General features: G+C 35.7%; 1 protein-coding gene across 1 annotated transcript in view; it reads right to left on the bottom strand.

Moving 5' to 3' along the window:
- Positions 1 to 17,914, bottom strand: part of USH2A (usherin) — a 798,713-nt gene that overhangs the window by 342,242 nt on the left and 438,557 nt on the right. Inside the window, exons 35-36 of the mRNA XM_016938662.4 lie at positions 5,212 to 5,363; positions 1 to 91 (exon numbers count right to left, since the gene is read on the bottom strand). The exon at positions 1 to 91 is cut by the window's left edge and continues 72 nt beyond it. Of these exons, the coding sequence (XP_016794151.3) occupies positions 1 to 91; positions 5,212 to 5,363 (243 nt within the window). The remainder of the gene's footprint in view (positions 92 to 5,211; positions 5,364 to 17,914) is intronic.

The raw sequence follows: 17,914 nt of genomic DNA, 5'->3' as shown, positions 1-17,914 counted from the left end.
CCCACCTCACGTGGGCTTTCCGGGATCCCTGTGTTTTGACAAACACATTTACTGTTCCTTCAGGAGCAGCTTCTAGAGTTCGATTTTCCACCTGTGAGTATAAAAAGATTTATTTTTGTTTGCAAATAAAATAAGTACATGCTTCGCTTTGAGCATATTTCTTCAAAGAATCTCTTTTTGCTGTGAAGTAAACTATTTTGACAGTAGCATCTTGTATGAATACCTCATTTTGTCAGCAGGATCAAAGCACACCTCATGTTTTCTTCCCCCTGCTGTTAAAGCTTAGAATTTGAGCTCTTGACCAAGGCAGCTATTTGTGATTTCCAGAATATGTGGATCTGCTCACACTGTGACTGTGCCTATGGCTGTACATATCCATAGACCAATTCTAGGACTGCTTAAAATAATTTTTATGTGATTGCAAAAGAGAAGAAATGCACGCAGTCTGTTTTTATAAGTCCTTGACTTAGGTGGTAGACTTCTGGCCTCTGTCAAAAAGCCACACCAAGTATCTTGACTCTCTCTCTTCTCTGTCACACACACACACACACACACACGCATGCATACATGTGTGTACAGGCATGCACGCACACACACGCAAAATTTTTATGAGCTATGTTGCTATCAGTTATGTAAAAATGGCATCATGCTAACATTAAGAAATACATGCATCCTAGGGACTCTATCCCTAAGGCACAATCACAAAAAAATATTGATTGTGTTAATGAAGCTATGCAGAAAAGAGCAAAAGATGAATTATTTGAAGAGAAAGACTCTGAAATAAAATGCAATCCCTAGCTGTACCGGGGTCAGGAAGATTTCAATAGCTAAATAAGTAAAATAAGTGGTCAGAGGAAGATGTAGTTGGCAAGAAAGTAGAAAAGATTTCAGAAATTTTTAATATCTTTTAATCATTAGCTTAAATTCAGTTAACTAATCACTACAAACTCATAAGCATCACTCATAGATATTTGACCTTTCACAATTTACTAAATATGTGATAATTTCAACTTTATTCTTAAGGTACAAGCTCTTGCCTCCCAAGGAGGTGATCAAACATGAAATCCTTAGGCAGAAATATTATCAATTAGAAAACCTTTATTTGTTAGGGTGATTATACCCTATCAATTATGAAAATAAATGTGAAAAAGAAAGTGTTAATTTTTAGTAACTATGAGGTCACAACATGTTTTATTTTCATCAGAGAAAAGCTATGGGATTCTTTAGAACTATAACACTTGCTCTTTCGTTTTTAGTTTAATAGCTACATACAAAAATGATGAAACTAGGCCAGAAAAATATCAATTCATCATTTTAATATTTTATGACAATGTAATTTGTTTTATTATGCCTATCTATATAGTTCATATTATTGTACATAGAATGATTTTAAAGCATTCCAAATAAAATGAGACTTGAAAAGTTGAAGAATTAAGGGCAATTCCAGATAATTATGTTATAATCCTCAAATATTTGGTTAATTCAAAATAAATATGTTTTGTAACATTTCCTTAAATATTTGGATAAACACTTCAGTTTTTACTATACATTGAATTTGGTAATTGTACTATTTTGCTCTGACCTGGTCTTTCTTTTTCATTTTACTTTTTTGTTTATCTACCTTGCCATAAAAGGAATATGTGGAAAAGGCACTTGGGAAAGGTAAAAGTTGGCTTGGCTTTGGCCTGGGAACCTCTCTTGACACAGAAAAAATATTTGAGAGCAAATGTGCAATAAAACATACAAACACTTTAATACATTGTAATTCTTTTGTTTGTTTTTAAATGGAGTCTCACTCTGTCTCCAAGGCTGGAGTGCAGTGGCACAATCTCGGCTCACTGGAACACCCACTTCCCAGGTTCAAGCTATTTTCCTGCCTCAGCCTCCGGAGTAGCTGGGACTGCAGGCGCCCGCCACCACATCCAGCTAACTTTTGTATTTTTAGTAGAGATGGGGTTTCATCATATTGGCCAGGCTGGTCTCGAACTCCTGACCTTGTGATCCACCCGCTTTGACCTCCCAACATGCTGGGATTACAGGTGTGAGCCACCATGCCTGGCCATAAACTGTTATTCTTAATAAAACTCTTGCAATGCGCCAGAAATTTGTGTAAGTTATATTTAATTTTTTACACCAACTCTCTTAAAGTAGACATTATTTCTCTTTGTAATAGTTGAGAAATCTGAGGCTTTGTAGAATAAGTATATCTCCTAAGGGGGTATAGGGATTTAAGGGGTTTAAGCAGGTTGAAGGCAGACTTCCCCTATAGCATTTGCTTGACTATATTATATATTGCCATTAAGATTTAGATGTCTTAAATAACACACTTATTTGCTTCTTTGCAAAAAAAAAAATGTGAAAGGGTGAATGTGTTTGTACATGTGTATTTATCCAGGTGTATTTATCTGTATAAGTATGACATCACTAAGGAACCAAGACAACTTTTTAGCCATATCACATAGCAATGACCTATAGTCTCGCATATCATCCTTAAGAGTCCCTGGAGAATCGATCCAATGAATGTTCCAATACAAGACACAGTCATAAAATTCTCAATCTTAGACTCCACTAGTGTTATGTAACATTGGCTAAGTGGGGAGTAAGAAAGCAAAGTGATTTTCTTATGGAAAACATTATTGTATTTTATTAAAGAATATTACAAAATGTGAAGGGTTTCCCTCTAATACAATTGAAAGCAAGGAAAGCATTTAAAAAGTTCCTGCTGCATTCTGTTAATTTTTATGTTATTTCAAAATTTATAAAACCCCAATTTATTGAATTTAACTTGACAATGCACATTAGCATCTAAAAATTAGGTTCAAAGGCATTGTCAATTGTTTTCTATATTGAAATTTCCATAAGAGTCAAATACATTATTTGGTTGAGTAAGAACTGAAAAAAACCACGGGAGAATCATTGTGGTTTTTTGTTGTTGTTGTTGTTGCTGCTGTTTATTTTGTTTTGTTTTTGTTTTTTCCAGATAGGTACAGGGCAACTCCTTCTGAACCATAAATAATAGCTAACAAACTGGTCAGATTAGAAAAAAAAAATGAGCTAATACTACATTCAAGTGGTAAGAATATGGAACTTCTGTATGTCTTTTTATTTTTAAAAATTCTCCATCAAATTCATATTTTTTATTATATGAACAATTTACAATTTGGAGGATGAACCATATCATATTTGGGACTGTGAAGCATATTCCTCATAGAAAACATTGAATAGTATTTCCCTGCATGTGTGGATAATCTAAAGAACAAGAATTATCATTAAGAAATGTTAGATGAACAAAAAAATTGAACTCTCAAAATTTATTCTGATTTCTGCCAGCAAAATATTTAAAAATAGAAATGATAAATTTTCTGTTTCAATGAAATTTTTTATTTAAAATGTCATAGCATCGGGCTCTATTTAGATGAATATCTTAAGAAACCGTTGTACACCATTGCCACGTTTGACTGAATTTTGTTGAGTATCACATCATAATTTAATGATAGAAAACTCTGCCTTTTAAGATTGATTCATAGATTTCTTAAGTCAATAAGGACACATTAAAAGAATCATCAACAAAAAGAAGCTGAATCTGTAATATCCTTCATGATTGTGCTAGCCATCCAGGGCTATTTAGAATACTCAGATATGGAATCACTTAATGGGCACAAAAATATTTCACAAACCAGTTGAAGACCATGGGCTTTAACTTCTTGGTAGCATATAGTTGACTTGTTCTAAATAAAGACATTGTTCTTCAATCCCAGTGATTAGAGATGGATCATTGACTAGGGAAAAGCGTTTGCATACTGAGTAGAAGGTTAAAGAAAAGTACCAAGGGAGAAAATAACTCTGTGCTGTAAGTCAGGATTGAGTCTGGAATGAATGAAGCCGTGGCAGACTAGGTTTTACAACCCAATTCTATTCCCCCCTTCCTATCAGAGCTTTGTGGCATTTGATTTCTTAAGGTTAACGTAGCTACTGTCTGTGCAGGATGCAGGTTGATAATGCAGGTCCCCCTTATTTAAAGTTGCCAGAACATCAGGAGACACCGCTGAGCCAATTTTGTAGCCAGAACTACCATTTGCAGCTTACATTTTGAAAAAGTGTAAATTTCAATCTCATGTGACGTGTTCTTTTGTTTCTTTTTCTTTTTTTTTTGAATGGATAAGAAAAGCTGGCCTATTGCCATTCCTGCATTTAAGGGTAAGTATCCATCAGAGGGGTCTGGGCTATAAAATGCTTAATGGCAATAAAGACTACAGCTCAGCTCCGCCGATGGATGGTGTTAGCTGCTTGGAAAGCAACCAATCTCTGAAACAAAAAGAGAGGTGTGATCAAAAATAAAGAAGCAGAAATTAAAACATAGAGCTGTCTTCCAAGGTAATATTTATATAATATACTCTTCAGTGAAGACGGCATGCACTAAAATGATAGGGCATTAGCAAACATTGCCAAAAAATATCTAAGACTAATGAGCATTTCCATCTAAAGAAGCAAAATCTAATTAATCAAGAAAAATGCACCAAAGTGTAATGTGATGTTTTGAAACTGAAGACTGTCCTGCTAGTTTATGATAATTATGTGCTATTAATTGGGTTTGAAAAATTATATTAGGAATAGAAAATATAATCTTGTCAAGCTGTTAACTGCTAATGAAATATAGATATACATTTCAGATATAGATTTCTGAAATATGAATATCAAAAGCTGATATTAATGTAATTTTAAATACCATTCTTATGAAGCTGTATCACATGAAACTATTTTATCCTAACAGATGAGGTAAACTCAACCTTTTAATTGATTACTTTTTGGGGAACAGTGTTGCCATATTGTGGCACTTATGGACTTTCAATTATTTTCACTTCTTAATCTTTTACTTAGATGTTGAGCCCATGATTAGAAAGAAAAACATCTGCCTTCAATATGTCACTAAATTAGGAAAAATTTCATGTTTGCCTACTACACTAGCCAACTTATCTTTCTTTCAATAAAATGTAGACTCTGCCCTTCACTGGACCTATGTTCAGTCTTGAAATTTATGTCGAATATAAAATCTTAGTAACTCTTAAATGAACTTTTATAAAAAGAAAAATCTCCCATCCTGCTTGAAAGGCTAGCTGTGCAGAGGGTGAGTCACCGCCACTTACTTCTTCCTTAATATTCAGTGTCATCTGACATTTAACACATTCCTAGAATGTAAATTTAGATACTCACCAGTGGGCCCAGAGCACAACCTTTGGTCGTGCATGCTTGGACTCTGAAGGAATGTAAACTCCAAGGAGCAAATCCGTAAGCACGATAGCTGAGTTCTGAGGAATTGTGGATTAATATACCATCTAGATATAATCCATAACTCGTGACAACACCTGGGAAGATAATAATTGCCTTTCAGTATGACTACTAGACAATAGCAAAGAAGGTCTTAAGAAAGCAAGCACTCTTGATGTGATTTCTAGTTTCATGGAATCATTAAATCACAGACTCTGGTATTTCTCCTTGTCTAAACTTTGTCTCTTACCAAAGGATAAAATAGATGTTACCCTTGAATATCAAATTGTAAACCTAATTAATACAGAGACAGAAATAGAACCCAACAGTTCCAGCATGAGAATCTTTCTATTGCATCCTGTTAACTGTTGTCATGTGTGTTCCAGATCAAAAATTAATAAGTGAAGCATACTTATAATTTGTATTGCTTTCTAAAAGAAGATATTCTTAATAGATATGCCCCAGAAGTAAATCGACCTTATTTGTTAATGCATGCTATATGACTCATAATGTATCAGGCACTGTTCTAAGCACCTGGTACACATTGGCTTCTTTTTAACCCTCTCTTCATAGCATTCCTATAACAGGCAAAGAGAAAAGGTATCATATTGGAGGAGAGACTGGCTTCCTACTGCACATTGTCAGTCAGGACATTCAAAAGGGCATCTCTTTATATGACCAGGTCCAATCATATAAGCATTGAAAATCTGCAGCAACCCAATCAAGATAGAACAGGAAGGACATAGACCCCCTTAGTAATGAAGATCCAGTGGCCTCACTAAGTAAAAAATTCCAAATAAGCCGGGTGTGGTGACTCATACCTGTAATCCCAACACTTTGAGAGGCCAGAGCAGAAGGACCACTTGAGCCCCAAAGTTCAAGACCAGCCTGGGCAACATAGAGAGACCCTATCTCTACAAAAAATAAAAATAAAAGAACTACAAACAAATGAACTACCAGCTGAGGGCAAAGAGAAGAAGTTGTAAATATCAGCTATGGTCTCACAACTAATTATATAAACAAGAATTATAAATGCTATCATATTTTATTTCTGCTTATTACACAGAGATTTGTATATTGTAACCAATTTTCCTTCCTCCTTTCCCCATTGATTCATGTAAATAGGGTTAGTGGGTATTAATTTATAGTTTAGTTTTTTTATGTTGAAGAATATCCAGGTGGGTTGTGCCTGAACTAAAAGGAGAATTAACATCACCCAGATAAGAATGTGATGAGGGAGGTGAGAGCACCGTCATTTGTACAAAGCATAGTAGTATCGTGTTCATTGGAAGCATAGAGTGATTGCTATTGGTAATGAAAGGTGGTGAAAAGTACAAGGGTGTGTGTGAATGCCGAGTAGCTAAGAAGGTGATTCATCTGATGTCCGCCCCAGCTACACATCCACGCTTCTATAGCCTGTTCTGTACGGCTGAACCTACAAACTACAAACTACATTTCCAACTCTCTTGTTTGTTGGCCTTCTATTAGGTTTTGCCAGTGGGAGGCACTGTGAGGAGGACAGAAGCAGGAAGAAAGAAAACGTCCAGCTTCTAGCTCCAAGAGCTGAGGCCTTTGTTGACAGCTGCTGTGTCAGCAGGGGACAAAGCACCTGCAGCCTCAAGCATTCCAGACAGAAGAAGCATCTCTTCTGCATTTTCTGCCTCTTCGGTAGTGGAATGTTGTTGGCATTTCAGCTCTGGTTGGGGCAGCGTCCCATAATGGTTCAAACGTCAAATCGGCAAGTGTAGCAGTAAGCACCAGCTCCTGTCAATCATCCTTTTCTTCCATCCAGTACCTGCCACCTTTCCCTTTTGTTCTTCCAGCCCTTCTTTACAACACCTTGAGAGCAACCTACTTGTATAAAATACCCTCTGTTTTGAATATCTGAAATGTTTTCTCTTATACCAATCAGATCTAGGTCAATACATTCATTTAGGATTAAAGCATTTTTTATTAAATGAGTTAATACTTTTTAAAAGCCACTGCTGTGATTCATTTTCCTTTAAGAAGACAACCTTGTATAGTTTACCATTCTGATAAGTCCATTTCCCTTATTTCCAAATTTTTGGGAAAGATCCTTTATTTTACTCTCAGGTACCACTTACAGCTCTAAACACACAAAAAGATGTGGCTGCCAGTATCTGTTTTTCTTTATTTCTGGTGTGACCATCTATGGTAACTTTATGAATACCTATGGAAGGTATTTGATTTAATTCTATGTAGTACTTGACACACAAAGACACAAATGAGTTAAAGCTAAGAAGTGAAAGACACATAGTGAAAACACCACCTACCTATAATACATAGAAAATTTAAAGGGAAAAAAGATATAATCAGGTAATAACAATGACCAAAAAATTCTTACGTGTCAGGCTCTCTGTGAAGCAGTCAGTTGATCCTAAAGAAATCTTATGTACAAATAGTGTGTTACAGAAGCTCTTAAAGAAACCATAAGACCCTTGAAATGCTACCTATTTGACCTAAGAAAGTACCTAAATCAATAGTTCCCTTTTCTTACATAATTGGGGAATAGAGAATGTCTTTTATGTTAGGATTATGTGCATAATATCTCATTTATCTGACATATTGGGAAATGAGATATTTTATAGAAGTTAATTTTCATTGAAACTAAATCTCATCCCCTTAAGTATGAACTCTAAAAATCTTAACCATTTTTGAAGGAAATCCTTCTAGTAAGTTCTACACACTTACCTGTCTTCTCACACAGAATATAATGAATATAATTGAATCATTTTGTGAAGACTGAAACTTTGATTATGGACATCAAAGACTACATTCTCTAATTCTATAATGCTTCAGTGATTGATGAGATACAGGGTTCTTACCCAGCTTTTACCCTAAACATCACTCAGTGACTGCACCTTACCAATTCTTGTGTCATTGTTTGAGTTCTTCTACATCCTCTCTCAGTGACAGTTTCTCCAAATTTACTTCTTCTTCTTCTATTTTTTTTTTTTTTTTTTGTCTTTCTGACTCTAGTAAGTCAACCCTTAGCAATCTATGTTGAGAAGCTAGATAACTTTGAAATCTGGAACTATGGATATAGAAAGAGCAGACAGTTATTGAAAGAAGGGCTTAGACTAAGATGAATACATGGCAAATAAGCTGAGAATGAAATTAAGTGATATTTGTGACAGTTAATTCAACTGCTCAAAAACTTTTTAGTATCCAGGATGTATCTAATTGAGAGGTGGATGAGAATGAAGTCTAACTTTAACATAGGTGAGATCACACACACACACACACACACACACACACACACACACACAAACACAGAGTTACCCGGCATCCTGTAGGTAAACAGTATTTGACAGCATATGGAGGAAGGGCTGAAGGATGAATTGTGGAACCACACTGTAGGACTAGTATTATATTGATACACACACACACATCATATTAAGCTGATTTCAATATAAACAAAATCAATATAATATAAAACACTGTATGATTCAGCTTTAAAACATACTTTTAATAAGCGGTAAGTCTAAAACACCTATTAACATGACAATTTTAACTTCATTGACCTCAGATTCCTAAACAGAGTAACAAAAACTAACAAATATAATGTAGTGGACATTTTAAACTGAAGCCTAAGAAGATGCTTTTTTCTTTAACTAGAACACAGGACATGTATCAATAGCTTTTTTTTCCAACTTTTATTTTAGACTCAGGGGGTTCATGTGCAGGTTTCTGACATGGGTATATTGTGTGATGCTGAGGTTTGGGATGTGAATGATCCCATCACCCAGATAGTGAGCATAGTACCCAACAGTTAGATTTTCAGTCCTTACTCCCCATTCCCTGCCATTAATCCTCAGGGTCTATTGTCATCTTTATGTCCATGAATACCCAATGTTTAGCTCCCACTTATAAATGAGAATATGCAATATTTGTTTTTTTGTTCTTGTATTAATTTGCTTAGTACAAAAGCCTCCAGCTTCATAGATGTTGATGCAAAAGACATGATTTCAGGGTTTTTTCTGTGGTTGTGTAGTATTTCGTAGTGTATATGTACCATATTTTTTCATTCAACCCACTGTTGATGGGCACCTAGGCTGATTCCATGTCTTTGCTCTTGTGACTAGTACTGTGATGAACACATGAGTGCATGTTTCTTTTGGTAGAATGATTTATTTTCCTTTGGGTACATACCCAGTAATGGGTTGCTGGGTCAAATGGTGGTTCTGTTTTAAGTTCTTTGAAAAACCTTCAACTGCTTTCCATAGTGGCCGAACTAATTTACATTCCCACCAACAGTATATAAGCATTCAACCCTTTTCTTTGCAGCCTCGCCAGCATCTGTTGTTTTTTGACTTTTTAATAGCAGTCATTCTGACTGGTGTGAGATGGTACTCGTTGTGTTTTTGATATGCAATTCTCTGATGATTAGTGATGTTGAGCATGTTTGTTAGCTGTTTGTCTGCCTTCTTTTGAGAAGTGTCTGTTCATGTCTTTTACCCACTTTTTAATGGGGTTATTTGTTTTTTACTTGTTGATTTAAGTTTCTTATAGATTCTGGATATTTGACCTTTGTCAAATGGATGGTTTGTGAATATTTTCTCCCACTCTGTAATTTGTCTGTTTACTCTGTTGATAGTTTATTTTGCTGTGCTGAAGCTCTTTAGTTTAATTAGGTTTATCTTGTCAATTTTTGTTGCAATTGCTTTTGAGGACTTGGTCATAAGTTATTTCCCAAGGACAACATCCAGAATGGTGTTTCCTAAGTTTTCCTCTAGGATTCTTATAATATGAGATCTTACATTTAAATCTTTAATCCATCTTGAGCTAGTTTTTGTATATGATGAAAAGTAGGGGTCCAGTTTGCTGCATAAGGCTAGCAAGCTATCCCAGCACCATTTTTAAAATAGGCAGTCCTCTCTCCATTGATTATTTTTGTTGACTTTGTAAAAGATCAGATGGCTGTAGGTGCACAGCTGTATTTCTAGATTCTCTTTTCTGTTCCATTGGTCTATGTGTCTGTTTTTGTACCAGTATCATGTTGTTTTGGTTACTGTAGCCTTATAGTATAGTTTGAAGTTGAGTGATGTGATGCCTCCAGCTTTGTTCTTTTTGTGTAGAATTGCTTTGGCTCTTTTTGGGCTCTTTTTGGGTTCCATATGAATTTTAGAATAGATTTTTTCTAATTCTGTGAAAAATGATATTGGTAGTTTGATAGAAATAGCATTGAATCTGTAAATTGCTTTGGGCACTATGGCCATTTTAGTGATTATTGATTCTTCCACTTCATCAGCATGGAACATTTTTCCGTTTGTGCCATACACGATTTCTTTTACCAGTGTTTTCTAGTTCTCCTTGTAGACATCTTTCACCTTCTTGGATGGATGTATTCCTAGGAATTTACTGTTTTGTGGCTATTGTAAATGAGATTGCATTCTTGATTTGGCTCTCAGTTTGAACATTATTGGTGTATAGAAATGCTACTCATTTTTACACATTGATTTTGTATCCTAAAACTTTACTGATGTTGTTTGTCAGTTCCACGAACTTTCTGGTGGAATATTTTGGGTTTTCTAGGCATAAAATCATATCAGCAAAGAAAGATAGTTTTACTTCTTCTTTTCCTAGTAGGATTTCTTTTATTTCTTTCTTGTGCCTGATTGCTCTGGCAAGGACTTCCAGAACTATGTTCAGTAAGAGTGGTGAGAGTGGGCATTCTTATCTTGTTCCTGTTCTCAGATGGAATGCTTCCAGCTTCTACCTGCTCTGTGTGATGTTGGCTGTGGGTTTGTCATAGATAGCTCTTATTATTTTGAAGTATGTTCTTTTGATGCCTACTTTGTTGAGGGCTTTTATCATGAAGGTATATTGGATTTTATTGAAAGCTTTTTCTGTATCTATTGAGATGATTGTGTGATTTTTGCTTTTAGTTCTATTTATATGATGAATCACGTTTTTAAATATATTTCCAACTCAAGGAGATTTATGAATACATTTATTGATTTGTATATGTTTAGCCAAACTTGGCATCCTAGGAATGAAGCCTACTTGATTGTGTTGAATTAACTTTTTGCTGTGCTGTTGAATTTGGTTTGCTAGTATTTTGCTGAGGATTTTTGTGTCTATGTTTATCAGGAATATTGGCCTGTAGTTTCCTTTTTTAGTTGTGTCTTTGACAAGTTTTGCTATCAGAGAGATGCTGGCCTCATAGAAAGTGTTAAGGAGGAGTCCTTCCTTCTTGATATTTTGTAACAGTTTTAGTAGAATCATTACCAACTCTTCCTTGTACATCTGGTGGAATTTGGGTGTGAATCCACCTCGTCCAGTTTTTTTTTTTTCTTTTTTTTCGGCGGGGTAGGGGGGGCAGTTCCTACCAAAAACAACAACAACAAACAAACAAAACACATCCTCAGAGACTATTATAAACACTTCTATGTACACAAACTAGAAAATACAGAGAAAATTCTTAGAAACAAACAACTTCCAAAGAATGAATCAGGAAGAAATTAAAATCCTTAACAGACCAATGTCAAGTTTGAAAATTGAATCAGTAATAAAAAAAAAATCTTTGCTAGCTTCGAGTTTAGTTTGTTCTTCTAGGTGAGATGTTAGTTTGTTAAAATGAGATCTTTCTAACTTTTTGAGATAGCTATTTAGCACAATAAACATTCCTCTTAACACTGACTTTGCTACATCCCAGAGATTTTGGTATGTTGTACCTCTGTTTTATTTTAAACAAAGTTTTGATTTATGAGTAGCTCTGGGGAAAGTAAGATTTTGAGTCCTTGAAATGCCATGTAAGTATTTTCAAAATTATAGAATACTTAAAATAATTTTTTAAATTAATTAATTAATTAATTTTTTTGGAGATGGAGTCTATCTCTGTAGCCTAGGCTGGAGTACAGTGGCATGATCTCGGCTCACTGCAACCTCCGCCTCCCAGGAGGCGAATCAAGTGATTCCCTTGCCTCAGCCTCCCAAGTAGCTGGGATTACAGGTGCCTGCCATCACGCCCAGCTAATTTTTATATTTTCAGTAGAGACGGGATTTCACTGTATTGGCCAGGCTAGTCTCGAACTCCTGACCTTGTGATCCACCCTCCTCAGTCTCCCAAAGTGTTGGGATTACAGGCATGAGCCACTGCCGCCAGGCCAAAATAATTTGAAGTAATTTAAAATATGCTCAGGCCCAGCATGGTGGCTCATGCCTACAATCCCAGCATTTTGAGAAGCCAAGGCAAGTGAATCGCTTGAGTCTAGGAGTTTGAGACCAGCCTGAGCAATGTGGCAAAACCCTGTCTCTACAAAAAATGCAAGAAGTTAGTTGGGCATGATGACATGTGCCTGTGGTCCTGGCTATTTGAGAGGCTGACGTGGCAGAATCACTCAGGTCCAGGAGGTTGAGGCTGCAGTGGGCCATGATTGCACCACTGCACTCCAGCCTGGGTGACAAAGTGAGAGCCTTTCTTAAAAAAGAAAATTAAAATGTTCTGATCACTTACTTTGAGTCAGACAATAGGGTACATGCTTTTATGCATTATTTTCTTTAACACTGACAACTCCAAAAAATAAGAATTGTTATTGTCATTGCCGTAAAGAGGAGGGAATGGATTCTTAGAGGGGCTAACCCATTTTACAGGGCCATACAAATATAAATTTAGTTGTGGAAACTGGCCATCTTACCCCACTCTGGTCACTACTCTTGTTATATGTTTCTGGTCTAGTTTCCTCTTCTAAAATTTTTAGGAATTTCACTTGAATTAAGAACTGGTGAACATGCTCTGGTTCTAAAAGCAATCAAGATAAGCCTAATAAAAAGATTAATATAAATATATTGAAAGTCAATCAAGTGCAAAGTACTATACTTGGTATTTTGGGAAGTAAGAACAGAAAGAATAAGAATAACATCTACCTTTATGGAAGTAAGAAGAGAGTTAAACATAGGTATAATTAAATAACAATTCAAGGGTTAAACAAGGATCATAAGCACCACAACAACTTTATGCCAAATGAATGACATAATTAAATAGTAGACAGTAGGTACAGGACCCTCTAGCAGGGAATAATCACTCTGGCTAAAGAAGTGCCACAGGCTTTTTAGAGCAGTCAAGTCTTCCACATACGGTAGTGGGGACTTCAATAAGTCATATGATGAAGCTAAGTCTCCCATGAAAGGTAATATGTGAAATACCTATGTCTCAGGAAGATGCTTCTGGTGAGGAAAATGACATTTGCCACTGCCTAGAAGTAAGAAAGTGCAAGGTTTAGTAAAGGTATCCCAAATAGATCAATAATCTGTTGTTATTCCTGTAGCTGGATGTATTAATCCCTTCTCATGCTAATAATAAAGACATACCTGAGACTGGGTAATTTATAAAGCAAAGAGATTTAATGGACTCCCCAGTTCCACATGGCTAGGGAGGCCTCCTAATCATGGCAGAAGGTGAAGGAGGAGCAAAGGCATGTTTTACATGGCAGCAGGTCAGACAGCTTTTGCAGAGAACTCCCCTTTATAAAACCATCAGATCTCATGAGACTTATTCACTATCATGAGAACAGCATGGGAAAAACATGCCCCCATAGTTCAATTACCTCCCACGGGGTCTCTCCCATGACACATGGGGATTTTCACAATTCAACATGAGATTTGGGTGGGGACACAGAGCCAAACCATATCACTCGATAAAGTCTAATAGAAAACAAAACTTCAAAGGGAATTTGGGGCCTTGAATGACACTACAAGGGATTGGGATTTTATGATGCACAGGAGACCATTAGTGTTTTTATGAACTGACTAGCGACAAGATAAAGTCATATACAGAAAAATTAATCTAGAATCACATGTAAAATAGACTGGAGTAGGGAAGCCCATGCAGGTAGTAACAGTGAGATGGTTAAAAATATCAAACAGGAAAAATAATTATTAAAGACGTCTTTTCCTGAATGTATAGGAAGTAGTCGCGAATGAGGCAGGGATGTGGGAATGCTGCATTTCAGCAGTAGTCTGTGGCAGAAGAAATATCTTTAGCAGTTATATATACTTTCTTTTTAATTAAAAAAAAACTTGTGACACTTAGGGATGGAATGTGTTAGATTGCAATATGGTATGATAAAATCACTATTCAGAAAAGAGTGTTCCTTTATCAAACATGAACAATGACGTTAATCTCATAAAAGCCTACTTCCAAAGTACTAACTTACCCTTCTGTTCCTGGTTAAAAAGGGAATTGTTTTTCAGTGTGAGGATAAGAAGAAACCATGTCTTGTGATGGAATCGTTCTGTATCTTGATTATATCAGAGTTAAAATCTTAGTTGTGATATTGTATTATAGTTTCAGAAGATGTTGACATTAGGAGAAACTGAATTAAAGATACATGGAATCTCTGTTTCTTATAATTTCTTGTGAATCTGTAATTATCTCAAAATAAAATATTTAAATTAAAAAATACTGTTGTGCAGGGGAGCATGCCAGGTAAGAAGACACAAACACTTTAAAGTCCAAAGAAGTTTATGCTAAAGCGATAATCACTGGATTGAGTGTTTTAATCAAGTATTTAATCTTCAGGAAAAACTCTTGATAGTGGAATGGGTTTTATTTTAGATGAGAAAAATAGATGACAAAAAAAGCTTTTAGAGAGGTTTGGTAACTTGGCCAGTGTTATACAGCTAGGAAGTGGTAGAGCTATGTGTCGGCACTGAAGCATTCAGACTCTACAGTGCATACAACTTTACGGCTTCCATATACCTATTTTTTCTACATTTTAAAAATCACGTAATAAAACATAACATATAAAATATATACAATATCAATTCTATTTTAATGACAAATTTAAAAGCAAAAGGCCATGTAACCATCACTTACGTTGAAAAAATAGAATGTTGCCAGCACCCTAGAAATCTCCTGTCCATAATTGGATCCCTTTCCCTTCCTCACAGATAAATATGAGGACTTTTGAAGAACCATGTCCTTGCTTTTCTACTGAGAAATGCATCCCTTAACAACATAGTTAAGTTTCTCATGGTTTTCTAACTTATATTAATAGAGTTATGTTGTATATATAATTTTTGCATCTTGCTTTGTGTAACATAATATTCATGTGTTCTATACATGTTTTTGAGAGTAGCCATACTTCACTCATTTTCACTACTGTGTAGTATTCCTACAGGGCAAATGTTATTTATTTATTCTACTCTTGATAGATATTTAGAATGTTTCTATATTTTGGCTATGACATCAATGTAATTATACACATTTTTGTATATGTGTCCTGAAGCGCATATACAAATTTTCTAGGACAAATGTCCTGGAGAGGAATTGTTGATATATGTTCAATTTTACTAGACAATGCTCATCTCTTTTTGAAAGTATGTCAATTCTAGTGTACATGTGAGTCCATGTGAGTTCTCATTGTTCTATATCCTCAAAAAGACCTTATTGTCAGACTTTGAAATTTTTGCCAGTATTAGATGTAAAAAATGGTATCTTGTTTGGGTATTATCTTTTACTTTTGGATTATTACAGAAGTTGGTCCATTTTCTTATGTTTATCAGACATTTAATTTTTCTTCTTTTGTGAAATGACTTTTCAGATGTTAACTCCAGTTTGTTATAGATGTGTAGGAATGTTTTATATATTCTGGATACAGTTTTCTGATGTTACATGTGTTCTAAATATCATCTCTCTTATTATTTATCTTTGTGGGCACTTATAGTATATTTTGATAAAAAATAAATGTTAATTTTAGTAACTCCTTTATTATTATGAAACTACATTTTTATACCTAATAATACTGCTCACTGTAAAGTCTTGTCTGATATTAAAATAGGCACATCAGCTTTCTTTTCTCTTTCATTCTTTGACTTTCAACCCTGTTGTTTGACTTTGTTTTAGAGAAGGAGGCTTAACAGCTAGTTCAGGGTCCTCTCCTCTGGCCTTGAGGACTCCTCAGGATATAACTATTGGCTAAACACTCCTTGCGACACCACCTCAAGGAGTATACCAAATCCAAATAAATGGGAATCCATTTGAGGACTATCTACTAGTCCAAGCACCAAACCTTATTGTCAACATCTTTTATAATTAATGGTTAGCTGGCATTAATGAGATGTAGCTGTACCAAGGAATGGATGTTAATCATTTACCAGATAGCCTCTATAAATGCTGTGGTTTCATTCAATGGCATTTTACTAAGCTTTGAGGAAAAATGAGGGAGCACTATGCTATTGACATAAAAAGATGTTTACTCCATGTGAATTAGAGAAAAAAAGCAAGTTGCAGAACAGGATAAATTGTATGGCCAATTATTTTGAAGTATCAATTTTGTGCATATACATTTAAGTAAGTAATCATTCAATCAACAAATTAGTTCTTGAGTGCGTCTCCTGTTCTGGGAACTATTTCAAAACAAAGTCAAAAGCTTCCAAGCCAATTGTCTTCTTTTTCAGGGATCTTCCTCCAACCACTTCAGCCCTTCTGTCATGACCACGTACCTTTAAAACTTGGTTAGATAGCTAAAACTCACTAAGCTTTCATTTCTTGACCAACAAAATGGGGTAATATTCCTTGCCCTGGTGGCCTGACAGTTGATCTGAGAATCAAACAAGTGAGCATATATGAATGTGCTTTAGTAATAAGCACTGTGCACATAGAAGGGACACACATAGAACTGTCCCTTGCTTCTAGTATGAGTTAAAGTTTTACTTGCTATAGGAAGCTCACCTTAGACTATCTCCTCCAATTCTGACCTATGTCATGTGCTGCACTTCTCTTGTAAAAATTAAACTAACATCTCTCAAAAACAAGCTTAGGCAGGTCTGTATTCCTCCGTGGCACACTATCTGTCATTAGCCAATAGTTTCTTATATTTGTATGCTATCTTTTCATTTAAAATTCATTCCTTTCCAATGAAGTCCAGAAAGTGCAAAGAAACAAGTATTTACTAAATACTGTAAAATAATTTTTGTAAGTCTGCTGGATTTAGATTTGGTTTCTGGTAGTCATCTGGCTCATCAGTAACTATGGGGTAGCTACTAGGAGCCAGACATTGTGTTGCATGCTGGTAATACAGAAGTTGTCAGAACAGTCATGGTTACTTCCTTCACAAAACTTTCAATCTAAGTGAAAGAACAGACATTAGAGGTATTATGAGGATGTAAAGTTTACTTTTTAAAAATCAGATGGATAGAAGGAAAACATGGGATAGAGAAGGGAGAGGTGGATGCTAACCTAGTCTGGGTAGGATACGTAATAGGGCTTATCTGAGAAACTGACCTTGATTTTTATTTAATTTTATTTATTTATTTATTGAGATGGAGTTTTGTTCTTGTTGCCCAGGCTGGAGTGCAATGGCACACTCTCGGCTCACTGGAACCTCCGCCTCCCAGGTTCAAGTGATTCTCCTGCCTTAGCCTCCAGAGTAGCTGGGATTACAGGCACCTGCCACCATGCCCAGATAATTTTTGTATTTTTAGTAGAGACGGGGTTTCGCCATGTTGGCCAGGCTGGTCTTGAACTCCTGATGAACTCCTGACCCCAGGTGATACACACGCCTCAGCCTCCCAAAGTGCTGGAATTACAGGCTTGAGCCACCACGCCTGGCCGAAACTGACCTATAAGCTAAACTTGGCACTCAGAGCTACTTCATCAAGAGGAAGATGTCATAAGCCATTA

The sequence above is a fragment of the Pan troglodytes genome, chromosome 1, assembly GCF_028858775.2.
Source record: "Pan troglodytes isolate AG18354 chromosome 1, NHGRI_mPanTro3-v2.0_pri, whole genome shotgun sequence".
NCBI classification, from domain to species: domain Eukaryota; kingdom Metazoa; phylum Chordata; class Mammalia; order Primates; family Hominidae; genus Pan; species Pan troglodytes.
The sequence above is the reverse complement of the archived record's forward strand: the minus strand, read 5'-3'. Positions and strand labels throughout refer to the sequence as shown.